The 16,835-nt window shown below is 39.2% G+C and overlaps 1 protein-coding gene across 1 annotated transcript in view; it reads left to right on the top strand.

Moving 5' to 3' along the window:
* The window catches only part of CEP162 (centrosomal protein 162), a 118,803-nt gene extending 112,247 nt beyond the window's left edge, over positions 1-6,556 (top strand). Inside the window, exons 26-27 of the mRNA XM_043964663.1 lie at positions 1,643-1,777; positions 5,121-6,556. Coding sequence (XP_043820598.1) covers positions 1,643-1,777; positions 5,121-5,327 — 342 coding nt within the window. The 3' untranslated portion in view covers positions 5,328-6,556. The remainder of the gene's footprint in view (positions 1-1,642; positions 1,778-5,120) is intronic.
* The last annotated feature ends 10,279 nt before the right edge of the window (positions 6,557-16,835 follow it).

Below are 16,835 nucleotides of genomic sequence, written 5' to 3'. Positions count from 1 at the left end.
TTCTTAACATCTTTCATATCTACCCCCTTTTCTCTACATACAACTGCAACCACAGTTCAGGCCATCATTACCTCTCTCCTCCTGCCTCAAGTTTCTTTGCAATCCAATCTGTCCTCTACTCAACTGCATAAGTGATTTTCCTAAACCTCAAGTGGGACCATGTCACCTCCCCCTAACCTCCACCCCCAACTCCAGTGGGTTATTATTATCTCTAGGATCAAATGTAAACTCATTTGTTTGGAATTTAAACTCTTCATAATCTGGCCCCTTCCTACCTTTCCAGTCTTCTTACATTTTAATCTCCTCTTCACATGCTATGGTCTAGCAACACTAGCCCACATGAAGATCCTCAAGCACAACACTGCATCTCCAATCTCCATGCATTTTGTACTTTCTCTCCCACGTGCCTAGAATGGCTTACCCATTCAGCCTCTTAGTTTCCCTCACATGAGACTACCTGCCATTCCAGAAGACCTCCTCCCCTGCCCTCAGCCTTCCCCCACAACCCAGTTACTAATGCTTTCTCTTCCTTCTCATCTACCTTGTGTATGTCCCATATCTCTCTAGTTGTTTGCATATTGTCTCCCCAATTAGAATTAAAATGTAAGCTCCTTGAGGGCAAGAACTTTGTTTTTGCCTCATGTTCTATACATCCCCATCCCTTAGGACAATGCCTGGCACATAGAAAGTGCTTAATAAATAAATGCTTGTTGGCTTGACTTTTATGGTCCCCCTAGCTGCTAGTGCCTTCTCTTCTAAGATAGTGGTTCAACAACTCTCTGTGAATCTTGGATGTACCTATGTATGGACATGTCTCTCCATCCAGAATATAAGCTCTTTGAGGACATAGACAGCCTCCCCTATCTCACCCCCAGCGCTTAGCTCAATGCCAACACATACTAAGTCCTGAATAAATGCTTGTTAGCTGATTGTTCTCAATTCAATTCATACTTCTATTAAGTACCTACTTTTTAAAGAGTGCAGCAACAAGGATTTATTATTAAGTACAGGGAACCTTATTTAGTCCGTCTTTTTGTGATGTGTTTCATGCAAATGGTCCTCAAACATCTCACCATTAAGATAACAGAGCTGGGAAGTAACTTATAGTTTTATTTTCTAAGGAATAAATTATTAAACTTTTGTATTAATCATTTTACCATTATTCAACATTTATTCTCTCAACTTCTGTTTACTCTGGAGAGTAAATTTTAAGTTAAATGCAAGTAAAGGACAATACCTTTATACTTCCTGATGCAGAAAGTCTCAGTCTAAGTCATGATTGACTTGTAGCGTTTTCACTACTTTCACTAAAAAAGGGAGACTCTTGGGGCCAAGCAAAACGACCAAAGCCAGCATCAGAACCAGCATGGTTTCATATAATAAGGCCTGCCAACCCTTAAGACTTAAGGACTGGGCACACCAAGATGAGTGTCTGGAAGTGGGTTAGAGAAGGAGGAAGGTATCGGTTTACCTCTGTACTTATCCTGTTAGAGAAGGCACTTTCTGATCTGAACATTTTAAAAAGCAACAAGATAAAAGGAACTGTTCTTTATCCTTTCAGAGCATGTCCTATTAAAACAACTTTTGGGTAAAATATGTGAATGTAGCATTTCACTTATTTACTCCACACTTCTGATTATAGATTTCAAAACTGTTGGAAGAATTGCGAGAGGCTAAAGAAAGCCATACCCCAGAGATGAAGCATTTCATGAGTCTAGAAAGGAAAATCAAACATATGGAAATGAGGCATATGCAGAGAGAACAAGAGCTTCAACAGGTAAAATTATAGGTCTCTGTAATTGTATAAAAACTGCACTGATTGCCCTGCCTAGCCAGAGTGGGATTTGTCTTGGTCCATGGGATTGTGAAATAGGACAAAATGATTTCATTTTCCAGTGCGTCATTAGATGAAGGGCAGACTGTACAAGTCCAGTTGTTCTTTGGAGAAGTCAGGAAACAACTTGCATCATTTTGCCCATTCTTAACAACCAGCCCTGTTTATTTATGCCCCCCTTCAATGCAAATAGATTGTGTGCGTAGCCACTGATGCAACTCACAGTTCACTTCAGCAAAATGTATGCACAGTCTGAATGGAGATCAGACATCTACAAATGTAGAGGCAGCTAGACTGTACAGTAGGTAGAGCACGGGACTTGGGGTCAGAAAGACCTAAGGTTGAATTCTACCTCAGACACTTAACTAGTTGTGTGACCCGGAGCAAGCCACTTTACCCCCTCCTCCCTTTTTTGCCTAAATTTCCTCATCTGTAAAATTCCAATAATAATAGCACCTTCTGTGTTGTGAGGATCATATTGATGATATAATATTTGTAAAGCACTTTGCAAGCCTTAAAAGCCAGTTTAGAAATACATTACATGGATGGAGCACTGGCCCTGGATTCAGGAGGACTGAGTTCAAATCTGCCCTCAGACACTTGACACTTACTAGCTGTGTGATCCTGGGCAAGTCACTTAAAGCCCCCCCCAAAAAAAATACATTTCTAAGTGACAACCACTAGTTTGCCACTATTATTACTAGTGATATCATATGATTATAATAGCTGTAAGTGGATTAAAATCGAATTTCATCTGATATTCACACAGATTTTTAATGTGCTAATGGAAAATAAAAATGTTCCTGAGCTAAAAGACCACTGAACATGTGACTAAAATTTGGCAGAATCATACATGTATGACCAGTTTAAGTTTACATGGTAAAATTGAGGCAAATGGAACTATAAAGTCAAACATTTGGGCATTTCTGTGATCTAAGAATAAAGAAATAATTCAGGAAGAGAATTTTTTAAAAAAGAAAAAAAATACTCACTTCTGTGTTCTCCTGATCCCATACCATTAGAGTTGCTTCTTAGGCACTCAAAAATCATCATATGATTAAAGGCCCAACAACACTGCAGCATCAGTGTATCCCATTGAATTGTGTTACCCTGAAATGCCACTGGAAAGCTCTAGCATGTCATGCTGTGATGTAGCATTGTCAGTAATATGTGCAAGTGAATGATCAACGTTTTTAATGTTTACTCTTTTAACCTACAATCTGACATCATAATTGTCATTACAAGTAAATGTGTTGATCGCTTAAGAATCTATGCTCCAAAAAAAAATTTCAATAAAATAAATAAAATAAAAATAAATAAAAATTTCTTTAAAAAGAATTTTAAAAAATAATCTATGCTCCAAAGGTAGAGCTTTTTGTAGCTAAAAAACAGGACTTTGGAGACACTTTTGGTTGAAACAAGAGGTAAGAAGTGATTGGCCCAAAATATTTCATCTAATTGTCAAATTTTAGGACCAGAAGGGACTTTTAGAAATCATCAACATATATAGTAAAATGCCAAATTAATTCTGGACATAGATCTAAATACAATCAAAGCAAGGGTTCTTATCCTTTCTTTGTCATGGATCCCTTTTGCAGTCTGGCAAAGCCTACTGACCTCTGTTCAGAATAGGGTTTTTTGTTTGCTTTTAATGCATAAAATACATAGGATTCCCAAGGAAACCAATTATATTGAAATATGGTTATCAAAATATTTTTTAAAGTTTCTAGCCTCAAGCTAAGCACTCCTGAATTAGTGTTTAAATGAACCTGGATAGAGATTTGTATTTTATTGTCTACCTCTACATAATACTACAGCTCTTTCAGGTCTGCACCTAGGCACATAGCCTGAATATCCAGAGTACCGCCCTGTAACTGTATATATGAAATATTAAAACCTTTTAAATGGCTAGTGCCAGATCAGCAAAAAGCTGATAACTATGACAATAGTAATTCTTCATGATTAAATAATTTGGAATCTAGTTAATGAAAATCCCGAATCCTGAATATGAGTCATGTTGATATATAAAAATATATTTGCTATACATTTTTTAAAACTACAGTTCCTTCTTACCATATTTTATGTTTCTCTGCGTCTACCACAACATCTGACATGGTTTCTTTGCAAACAGTAAGTAAAGAAATAAATTTTGATTTGATTTAATTGAATTGAAAGAAACAATTGTAATGGAATTATCCAATCCAGCTATCAGAATCCAGGCAAACATACAGAAATTATCCCTGGCAAGTCTAATGTATGTCATATTTAGGAACATCTCCTCTGCTAAGCTTCCTACAGTAAGTAAAATACCTGCTGTTTCTTAATAGTTTATTATAAAGCACTTTGCCCTCATCACTAGGTAACATTTCTGAACCAGAAGGGGACCTTAAAAATAAGCTAATCAAGCACCCCTGTTTTGCAGAGGAGAAAACAGAAATCTAGCTTATCCTAAGAAAATGTCCAGTGTAGCCATTCTACTAAACATTTCAAGGTATTCACAGAAAGCAGTAGTTACCATTTTCTGGCTCAAGAGGCTGGGAAACTACATCCTAAGGGCCAAATCTGCCCCCCACCTTTTTGTGTGTGGTTCCCCCAGTTAAGAAGAGGGGTTTTTTTTCATTTTTAAATACAATACCATTTTGTTTATGCAGAATTTGGATTTAGGGCAGTTAGGTGGCCCAGTAGATAGAGAGCTGGGGCTGGAGTCAGGAAGAACTGAGCTCAGATCCCACCACAGACAATAACTAACTGTGTGACTTTGGGCAAGTCACTTAACCTCTGTTTGACTCAGTTTCCTCAACTGTAAAATGGAGATAAATAACACCCACCTACCAGGATTGTTGTGGAGATCAAATGAGATAATATTTATAAAGCACTTAGCCCAGTGCCTGACACATAGCAGGCAATAAATATATGCTTATTCTCATCTCTTTCCTTCCCTAGCTTGCTGACCCTGTCTAGATGTTCAAGCTCTTAAAAAGCAGGGAATTTTGTCCAAACATATGAGCAATTCCTGACTTCTTATATTGTGTCAGAAAGTTGGCTAATTAAATCCCCACATGTCTGTGACATCAGAGTAAATGGCCTATCCTGGAAGCTGTTTTGATAAAGCTGAGATTCATTTATCAGTTTTGAACTAATGTAGGTTCCCCATCCGCCTACACAACGGGGATGGCAGATTCTCTGTGTCATGTGCTGCTTGCTTTTGGGATTCAGAATAAGCCTAAAAGATTGTTTGTCACTAGCTGGAACAATGGATATAACTTGGAAATGCTTCATTTTGTAGATAATACAGCAGACACGCCAAGTGGTTGAAACTGAGCAAGAAAAGGAAGTGGAGAAATGGAAAAGGCTGGCACAGCTAAAGAATCGGGAGCTTGAAAAATTCCGTGTGGAATTAGACTCCATATTAGACGTTCTCCGAGAGCTTCACCAACAGGGAGTTGTTGTTCCAGTTCCTTTCTCAGATGGTTTGAATGTCCCTAAATATTAGAGCTTCAAGGGAAGGAAGAGTGTATACCTGGGAGGAGGGAGAAAAGCAGACCTAACAGGACACGGAGCCTGCATCCAAAAGATTTTCACGAATTATTCAAGCAAGCAAGGACGATGGAAGATAGATTACCTTTGATGGATAAGGAGAAAAAAGGAGATGGTGCCACATTCTGTTTTTAGGGAAAATGTCAACTAATTTCATACTAAATTATCTAGAGGAAAACACCTGTCAAATGATTGTATGTAACTTAATTTATTACATAAGCTATTACTCATTAACAGAAATGAAAAGGCTTTAGAGAAAAATGCTGGTAGGATTACACTGTTAATTAACGTAGGTTCATTTTCTTTGTGCCAAGAAAGCAATTTCTGTTTTTTTCATAAAACTCTTGAGCGAGTAAGCTGAGTGTAGTGTCAGAGGGCATTGTTCAGAAGAGCCAAACAGCCAGTGCGGTTTCCTCTGCAATTTGAAAGAGAACAGTTGTTTCTCAGTGTTCAGGATTAATTTTCTTCTGCGTTCTTCCTTGAGGTGAGTCTTCCCACATCTGGTGTCCTTCCAGAATAAAGAGGAATTAAATCTGTCGGTTGTTTAAAACTGACTCTGGAACATGGGATTGTGTTTAAAAAAATAAATCCCAAGCATCACTTCCATTTATAGCATTTCTAACACTTCCTTTTTTTCAGGTCAGGTGATAGATGAATAAAGTAAACTTCACGAATAAATTACAGCTGTCATAGTTGAACTTAGAGCTTTTCCAGAAAAAGCATTACAAAATAGCACTTTTCTATGGTCCATAGGGGCATATATTGATTTAAATTATGTAAAAGATGTATGTGGAAATTTTTTTCAATACCTATTTTAATTTATTTTTAATATTCAAGCTCAAATTTAGCTGTGGATAATTCAAATGAACCATTTTGTTGGGCATTTCATAAAACTAAGATTGATGGTAATGATCCTGGAAACCTCAAATTCAGGTAATTTGTGTCTTTATATTAAACTATCTTCTCATTTGCAAGAAGAGATTTTTCATTCTAAACTGCATTTTTGATAACACTGTGTAAATTGAGAACCAGGTGAAATAAAATGTGCACATTTGGAAGAAGAGAAAAAAATGAGGAATGTGTATATAAAGTCTCATTGTTTTCCAGAAGAAAAGTCTGTGATTTTATTTATGTTTATATGAAAAGAATTGTACCATGAAGTAACAATAAATTTTCTACTTTTGCTATTGTTTGGTATGAGCTCTGTGGCTTGTCAATGTCTACAAATCCATCCGTTAACATAGCAATACACTGATTTGTGCTTTTCTGTCCATTGGCCTTTCAATCCACACTTAGCATGGTCATCCAAAGAACAAGCATGGCTGCTTCAGTGCAGCCAAGACGATATGTCTGCAGTTCATGAAACGGCAGGGCCTCTGGACAGATCTCAGCCTAGGCTTCTGTGACAAATGCCTTTGACATTTAGGCCATATTGGGACTGAAATCACCTTTGGTTCCATGAAGAATGCAAAATGTGAGTAGGGGTTCTAGAAAGGCTGTGAATAGGAGGTATAGCTAAAAACCCATCTTCAGGTTGATGAGGAAACCCCTTTCCTTTTCATCATAGTGACCATTCAGATTTTCTATCTTATAATACCAAAAGAGAGTCTAGTAGTCCGCTTGAGCCTAGAGTTTGAGCCAGCCACAAAAGCCCTGCTGATGGGTACTGTTTTGCAAGACCTTCTAAATCAAAAGTATTAAGCCTGCTACTCCCCCCACCCCCCTTCCTTTCTACCAGGAAACACAAAGGATTTCTAGTCTGGTCTTTGGCATGAAGACCCCAGGCAGGTACTTGGAGTATCTATCCTTTTTCCTTCCCTTTCATTTATTAAATTATAGGGACTCTACTAAAGGCCCTTCCAGTTCCAAATCTATCAGAACTAGATTCCACCTTCTCCTAAAGCTTCATTGTCAGACCCTGAAAGTGTTTTGTTTTGGGCAGGGCAGGGCAACGGGGGTTAAGTGACTTGCCCAGGGTCACATAGCTAGTAAGTGTCAGGTGTCTGAGGCCAGATTTGAACTCAGGTCCTCCTGAAACCAGGGTCAGTGCTTTATCCACTGTGCCATCTAGCTGCCCCCATGATAATCTTTTAATTCTTAACATATGTCACAGAATTTCTAATTCAGAAGGAACCTGATGATCTAGCAAATTCCAACTCTATTCCACCTTTTAAAAAAGAGCCTACAACATTCCCAAATGCTCGTTTAATTTTAATTTCAGGAACTCTGGTGAGAGGAACTCATTACCTCTCAAGACATCCCATAGTTCTAATGTTCTGCCCACTGCTCCTAGTTCTGCTCTCTAGGACCGAATAGAACAAATCTAATCTTTCTTCTGCAGAACAGCTCTTCAAATGCTTCAAGATATAGCAGTCATATCCTTCTTTAGTCTAAACATGCACAGGTTCTTCAACCAAGCTTCATATGAAAAGAACTGGAGACCCTCCACCATCCTAGTTGTGCTTTTCTAAATGCATTTCAGCTTATCTCAAATACTCAAATGATTCAAACATGTATTAAGCACCTACTATGTGCCAGGCACTTTGCTAAGTGCTGAGGATACAAAAAGAGACAAAAAATAGTCTCTGCCCCCAAGGCACTTACAATCTAATGACTAAGATCTCAGTCATTTGGATGTTCCCTCCACTGATGAAGATCTCAACCCATCCATGCTTGCTCATCCTGTGTGGCTTCTGTGAGAGTCCTGTGAAAGTCTGCCCTTCCTCATTTAGGAGAAAATGGTGTCTCAAGGACATCAGGTGAACACTGAGGTTATCCTCCAGTCATCCTTCATCCTCATCAAAGGACCAGCCCACCTTCTTTTTCTATCATATATTTCCTTCATATGATCTTATAATCCTATTCTTTGTTATGTTTCAAGTTGATTACACCCACAATGCACCTTTCCATTGCCTTCTGTGTGATATTCATTTCCACCTATTTGGAGATGTCAGATTTCATGTTGTGCAACCATACATTAGCACCAATAAAATATAGGTATTAAAAGGTGGAGCTCATCAATTGGGGAATAGTTCAACAAATTGTGATACATAAATGAAAAAGAGTATTGTTACACCTTAAATAATGAAATACTTTAAGAATCCTGGAGAATCAACTAAAATGAACTAGTTGAAACAATTAACCACTTTAGCAAAGTTCAGGATATAAAATAAACCCACATAAATCATCAGCATTTCTATATATTACCGACAAGGTCCAACAGGAAGAGATAGAGAAATTCTATTTAAAATAACCATAAACAATATAAAATACTTGGGAGTCACACCAGCCAAGACAAACCCAGAGACTATATGAATACAGTTACAAAATACTTTTCACATAAAGACAGATCTAAACAATTGGAGAAATAATAATTGCCATGGGTAGGCCAAGCCAATATAATAAAAAATGACAATTCTGCTCATTCACTGCCATACCAAACTACCAAAAAATTGTTTTATAAATTCATCTGGAAGAACAAAAGGTCAAGAATTTCAAAGGAATCAATGAAAAAATGTGAAGAAAGGAAACCTAGCAATACCAGATTTCAAACAATATTACAAAACAGTAATCAAGGCAATCTGATACTGGTTAAGAAATAGAGTAGTGAATCAGTGGAATAGATTAGGTACAAAAACCCCAGCAGTAAATAACCATAGTAATCTACTATTCGAGCAACCCAAAGATCCAAGCTTTGGGGACAATAACTCACTATTTAACAAAAATTACTGAGAAAACTAAAAAAAACGGTTTGGCAGAAACTAGGCATAGACCAACGTCTCACACACTATACCAAGAAAAGGTCAAACATGATTTAGGTATAAAGAGTGATATAAGCAAATTAAGGGACACTGGAAAAGTTTGCCTGTCATGTCTATGGATAAGGGAAGAATTTATGATCAAAAAAGAGAAAGGATCATGGGAAGTAAAGTGGATAATTTTGTTTACAATAAATTAAAAATGTTTTACACAAACAAAACCAATGTAGCCAAGGTTAGAAGGAAAGCAGGAAACTGGGGAGGGTGGGGGAATTTATAGTAAGTTCCTCTGATAAAGGCTTCATTTTTCAACTATACAGGGGAATGACCCAAACTCTTAAAAGTACCATTCCCCAGCTGATAAATGGTCAAAGAATATGTGAACTGGCAGTTTTCAGAAACCTTTTTATAGTCATATGAAAAAAAAAACCACTAAATCATTTAGAGCACCTCACATCTTTCAGACTGGCTAACATGACAAAAACGGAAAATGACAAATGCTAGAGGAATGTGGAAAAATTGGGACAAATACAAAGGAGAATAATATTGGTAGTCTTAGCGCTACATTGGTGCCCTTCATGGTATTAAATAATAGAAGTTTTCAAGTTAATTGGGTGAATTCTCTATGGAGAATTTGTGGAAAGACAGACAAGAATTACATAGAAGGATTATTCAGATGAATGAGATCACAGACCCAGCAAAGAATGTTAACTTTTCGATTCAAGGGGTCAGCTAGGTGGTGCAGTGTATAGAGCACTGGTCCTGGAGTCAGGAGGACCCGAGTTCAAATCTGGCCTCAGACACTTGACACTAGCTGTGTGACCCTGGGCAAGTCACTTAACCTCACACACAAAAAAAAGGCTTGGACTGCAAAAGTAATGCCTCATCATATAAAATATAATATGACCAATAAGAGTAAACATGGAGAAGGCAGCTAGGTGGTGCAGTGGATAGAGCACTGACCCTGGAGTTAGGAAGACCTGAGTTCAAATCCAGCCTCAGACACTTGACACTTACTAGCTGTGTGACCCTGGGCAAGTCACTTAACCCTCATTGCCCCACCAAAAACAAACAAACAAACAAAAAACATAAAACAACTTTAGGGGCAGCTAGGTGGCACAGTGGATAGAGCACCAGCCCTGGAGTCAGGAGGACCTGAGTTCAAATCCGGCCTCAGACACTTGACACTTACTAACTGTGTGACCCTAGGCAAGTCACTTAACCCCAATTGCCTCACCCAAACAAACTTTTCGATTCAATTTGACAATTATTTATTAAGTGCCCACTGCTTACCATGTCTGTATTCTTCCCCCACTAGAATCCTTATGGCAGATATCCCTTAGTGCCTATCATGGTACTCTGAATAGAGTAAAGGCTTAATAAACATTAATTATATTCATGGGTGTGATGGTCCAATTGTTGAATTTTCATTGTTGGCATCTACACCTTGGAAATGATAAACCAAGGCTTGATTTATTGTTTTGTTGATTATCTGTGTCTGTATGTTTGTATAGACACACATTCATATTGCATATACATTCAATTCACACTTTAATTATATTTATTTAATTCCTATTATATATATTTACATATATACATAAGCAATATGAATGAAGAAGTGTGGTGTACTGCATAGAAAGCTGGCGGCTTCAAAGCCAGGAGGACCTGGGTTCAAGTTTTGTCTGTGATACATACTAGTTGTACTAGACCCTGGCCAAATTACTTATCCTCTCAGTGATTTAGGCAGTTTTCTAAGGTAGCAGAGAAGATGCCAGTCTGAACTGGCAGAGAGAGTTTCTCAGCTGGGAATTCCCTCTATCAAAGAAAACACAGGTTAGGTTCTTATCCCTGTGCTATGAATTAATGCAGACTAGGAACTGAGGTCCTTGTAAAACCAAGAGCATTCTCCAGGGCTTTATTTCCCGTGCTTTCTCATTCCCATGTGTCATCTTTAAATTTCTGATTTTACTAGCTATTAAGGAGAGTTGCAAGTTTTGTAAGTGATGAGAGTTGGTGTTTCTCAGCTGAGAGAAAAGGGTAGGAAGGGAATGGCTTTGTTCATAATCAGAAAGGTTAAACCTCTAGAAAAAAAAAGTATTGATTATTAAAATAAAGAGGGGTAAAAACAGAGATCATTATATTCCTGGTCATAGAAAACATTGAAACACCAAGGGATCTCAGAATGGGAGCCACACATCATCCATGTAGAAAGTGAACATGGTGGGCAGCTAGATGGCACAGTGGATAAAGCACCGGCCCTGGATTCAGGAGGACCTGAGTTCAAATCCAGCCTCAGACACTTGAAACTTACTAGCTGTGTGACCCTGAGCAAGTCACTTAACCCTCAGTGCCCACAAAATAAAAAAGAACATGGGTGTGTGTTAGGAGAATGAAAATGGAGCCTGAGATGCCAAAAGGGGGAAGGAAAGTTAAGGGATGCAGAATTCCTCACCCAGCAGTGATGATTCACATGGAATGAGTTGGTATTGGCCAACATATCCTAGTTGGGAAATGTTCTATTGTTCAACATCATGTCCTGGTGGGTAATGAAGATTAATTAAGGTCTCAGGGGCTGGGCATTCACCAAGTGAGTTTGCTAATTCTATCCCCTCCTTCATAATGATATGATAGTACCTTTTGCCCAGTTATATTTGTATTTTCATCATAAACAGTCTGGTCCATTTAGAAAGAACTGACACACCCACATTTAAAAATTATTTCTGGGGGCAGCTAGGTGGCACAGTGGATTAAGCACCGGCCCTGGATTCAGGAGTACCTGAGTTCAAATCCGGCCTCAGACACTTGACACTTACTAGCTGTGTGACCCTGGGCAAGTCACTTAACCCTCATTGCCCCACCAAAAAAAAAAAAATGATTTCTAATAAGCTTTGTGTGATTGCACATGTACAACCTATATCAAATTGCTTACCTTCTTATAGGGTAGAGAGAGAAGGAAATTTGGAAATCAAAATTTTTAAACATGAATGTTAAAAATTGTTTTATATGTAATTGGGAAAAATGCAATATTGAAAAAAATGCTTTCTATACATGAATACTAGACTTTGATTTAGGAAGATCTAAATTCAAATCCCACCTCAGACACCTATCAATAGTGTGATTCTGAGCTAGTCATTTAACCTCCTTCAACCTCAATTTCCTTATTTACAAAATGGGGAAAATGAAAATCAAATTAGATAATATATGCAAAGTAATATATCATACCCTAAATCACTATATAAACTTAGCTTCTATTGATGATTTTATCTTTATTTCTCACAACAGTCACAAAGTATATACTACAGGGTGTTGTTCTCCCATTATATAGATGAGAAAACTGAGGCTTAGGCAGTTTAAGTGACTTGCCGTGGGTGACATAGCTAATCAGGATAAGATGCAAGATTCAAATCCAGGAATCTCCTGACACCAGACTCAGCATTCTATCCACTTGTTATCCCCATAACTGCAGCTGTGGTTTATTTAGCAGATATGTTTGTAGAAGCAGCATTAACCTTTGCTCTGGGTACACAGACATGAGGGAGACTTAAATCTTCTCAGCCATAATTAAAAACAGGATAGGTAACAGTAAGCCTGCCTCTATCCTCCCTTAATGGAAGGCGAAGCACCTGGGAGGCTCTATCAGAAAGAGGAATCAGAGGAGCTGCATTCATAATCCCCACCTCTTATACTTGCTCCCCGTATGACTTTGGGTAAGTCATTTAAATCTCCCTGGCTCTCAGTTCCCTCATCTCTAACATGGAGGTGTTAGACCTCTAGGTGAGGTCCAGTCCAGCTCTAGATTTATTATTAGGTGACTGCTGCTGATCTCTTCCATGGCTTTAGTGCTGCTCTTCTAGGAGACCTAACTCATGAACATAACTGCAGTGCTATACGAGGTAGGGAGGAAGGAAGTAGTTCTGTACTGTGAGAGTAAATCTCAAAATCTCCTGAGATCTTTAATAAAAAAAAAATCCCTTCTTCCTTTTAAAATTTTTTCCTGGTCCTTGTGGAGCCCTTTACTGGAAATTTTATCATAATCAGGGTTAAAGAGATCCATCGGAGAAGTCATTTGGATATAGTTAATAATGCCTAGCCCTTGTCTGGCATGGAATAACCCACAAAGCTTTCTAACTGCCACGGGACAAAAGAGTAAGGTACCCCCAAATCAGTTCAAATAATAACTAGGATTCATATGGTGTCTCAGGTTTAGAGCACTTTATAAATAAATCCAGGGAGATAGGTGCTATTATTATCCCATTTTGCAGACTGAGTTAGAGGTGAATTGACTTGTTCAGTCACACAGCTATAAAGAGTCTGAAACTAGATTTGAACTCGTCATTCTGATTCCAGGGCCACTTTCTCTGTCCCATTAGCTCCACAGCAATTACCAACATTCCTGTTCAGACTTGCTGCCAGGTTTTCATTATGCTGATACCTATTGGAGCTGATTTGAGCCCAAAAGCCTTCCCATAAGGCAGAAGCACAGTGCTTTGGGGAGGTAGGATGGTACAGGGGAAAGGTCACTATGTCCTGATTCAGAAGATTCAGGTTCAATTCCCAACTCTGGTACTTACCTTGTGGTGACCTTGGGCAAGTCATTCAACTTTCATGGGCTTTAATTTTCTCAACTATGAAAGGGAGGAGAGCGAGAGACTAGATGGCCTCTGAGACTCCTCGCAACCTAGAAGGTTTCTACCCAGGGCATACCTATTGGAGTGAGAAGCATCATGCAAATTCTTATCCAGCTGAAAGGAGCAGTGTGATAGGGTAGGTTAGATGGCCTACCCAATAAGGCTATTACCAGGAGCTCTTGGATCCCAGCCACTTGGCATTTCCATAGCACAATACCAAAATCCTGGTTCCCATCTGCCTTTGAGTCACCATCAAGATTTAGTAAAGTCTGGGATTAAGATTTGTTGTTGTTGTATCATTTCTTACTCTTTGTGACCCCATTTGGGGTTTCTTGGCAGAGATACTGGAGTAGTTTGCCATTTCTTCTCCAGCTCATTTTACAGATGAGGAAACTGAGGCAAATGGGGTTAAGTGACTTGCCCAGGGTCACAAAACTAGCAAGTGTCTAAGACTATATTTGAACTCAGTTCTTCCTGACCACAGATGCTTAGCTCTCTTTGCCAGGGACCTCTCAAGCTTAGTAGACCAAGAAGAACAGGGATGAGGCTTAGTAAATCACGGTGACCCAGGAAAATCAGGGGGATAGTAGAATTTCTAAAGTGGAAGCTCTATTCATGATCAAAATTCATTTTCCATAGGATTATGACTAGCTTTTTAATGTAGCCCGTCATCTCACAGTATGCCCAGGATAATTAGTGATTATAAACTCCCATGGGCTGCCCCATGACTCACTGAGGTATGATGTGGTATGACAGGCATGCCCTGTCACTGCATGGTGACTGCCCGGCTTCTGCTGTCTCAAGGGAGATCTTTGGGGTAACTTCAAAAGCTAAAGGGGAGGGGCAGCTAGGTGGTGCAGTGGATAAAGCACCGGCCCTGGATTCAGGAGGACCTGAGTTCAAATCTGGCCTCAGACACCTGACACTTACTAGCTGTGTGACCCTGGGCAAGTCACTTAACCCCAATTGCCTTACCCCCCCCCAAAAAAAAAGCTGATGGGGATGACAGGATCATAAAAACAAAGAAGGATCGTAGGAGCATCGATCTGATGGGTCCATGGAGGCTATTTAAACCAACTCCCTCATTGATTAGAAAACTGAGGCTCAGGAGAGTTGTGATCACAAAGTTCACAAAGGTAAAAAGGGACAGAGGTGAGATCTAAAACTGGATCTGCTGGCCCCCTGGTCCATAGTGGTATTCCCCATCATACCACACTCTTAGCCATATCTTCCAGAGCCTACCTCCCTCAGCACTTGTAAGTGGATATTTCTAAGTTGCCTCTCTACCTGCTCTAAACTACTACTCTACCATCTTTCCGAGAATTGGCTGTCCGTGTCCCAGACCTCTAGGTCTCAGCAACACTGATTTCTGGGAGGCGAAGTGTTCCAAGGATTACTAGGAAGCATTTGCCCAAAAAGGGGAAGTCAGGGTCGGGCAGGATGGACCTCTGACAATTTTCAGAAGGAATGAATCCACATAAATTCAACCGAGTTGGCAATGTATTTATAGAGAGCAAGCAGAGACAAAACAACCACATTAATCTGGACTCTTTCCCCCAAGATTTTTTTTTTTAATGAAAAGCATCATATCATTCAATATGCTTACTTGGCTGTTAATTTTATCTTATATTTTATATTGAAATGATGAGAAGCAGTGTGATGTAAATAGCTCACCTTGGAGTCAGACCTAGATTCACGACCCTAGATTCTGACCCTGGGTAGGTGACTTAACCTTTCAATGGCCCAGAGAACTCTCTTAGGATTATAAATTATACACACAAGTTGCCAAACTGAATGTGTGGAGTGAACTCCCATGCCCTGAGCCCCCCAGCCAAGTGACCCACCCACAGGCCCAGGTCATCTTTCTCTTACCCAATCTCAGCCCACCACCCCCAAATTCTTGAACTGATAGATGGAGAAAAACATTCCTTCACTCAGGGGTTCTTAACTTCTTATGTGTGATAAACCCTTCTGGCAGACTGATGAAGACTATGGATCCTTCCTCAAAATGTTTTTAAATACATAAAATAAAATATGTAGAATTACAGAAGAAACCAAAGTTACTGAAAATAAAGATGGAATTTTTTTTGCTCATCCAAGTTCACTGATCCCCTTCTCACCTCTCCTCCCCACCTCAACCCCAACCACTTTCATAAAACTATCCATGACCCTTAGAAGACCATGAACTCTAGGCAAAGAACTTTTGCCTTAAGTAATTCTGATGTTTTAAACATTCTTTCATTTCCTAACACTTTACTCATCCACTTGTAATTGAGTACTAAAATACTGAAATGTTTTGTTTTGTTTGGGGGCAGGGCAATGAAGGTTAAATGACTTGCCCGAGGTCGCACAGCTAGTAAATGTCAAGTGTCTGAGGCTGGATTTGAACTCAGGTCCTCCTGAATTCAGGGCCAGTGCTTTATCCACTGTGCCACCTAGCTGCCCCCTGAAATGTTTTTAAAAGAACCAGGCCAAAGGTTTTTGGGGGTTGTTTTAACCTGCCTGTCCTACATCCAAGTAGTATTTGTGTTAGTAAAATTGCCTTCATATTAGCCTTGATTCTTCTCTGGGATAAGCATTAGACTTCCAGGATAAGGCTATTTGTAAGAATTCATGAGAGAGGGGCAACGAGGTGGTACAGTGGATAGAGCACTGGCCCTGGATTCAGGAGGACCTGAGTTCAAATCCGGCCTCAGACACTTAATACTTACTAGCCGTGTGACCCTGGGCAAGTCACTTAACCCCAATTGCCTATAAAAAAAAAAAAAAAAGAATTCATGAGAGCAACTTTACCAAGAACAAAGAGATTACAAACCTGGCTGTAGCATAGAGCACCTTGCATCCTCAAGAATGACATTTGCCTCGGGTATATTAGGGAGGGGGAAACAGTGGAGAATGATTAAGAGAGATTAGAGCTGGTACATTATCAGGGTGCCCTGTGTTTTCACCAGTTTGACCATCAAGGGAAATAAATAATAAAGAGCCAAGAGAGAAACATCATGTCCCAACAGCATGTAAAAAAAAAAATAGAGGTGTCATAGCTGAGCAGCAAAGTAATATGCGATTGCACATGTTTAT

This window comes from Dromiciops gliroides, chromosome 4 (genome assembly GCF_019393635.1).
Source record: "Dromiciops gliroides isolate mDroGli1 chromosome 4, mDroGli1.pri, whole genome shotgun sequence".
Lineage (NCBI taxonomy): Eukaryota > Metazoa > Chordata > Mammalia > Microbiotheria > Microbiotheriidae > Dromiciops > Dromiciops gliroides.
The sequence above is the reverse complement of the archived record's forward strand: the minus strand, read 5'-3'. Positions and strand labels throughout refer to the sequence as shown.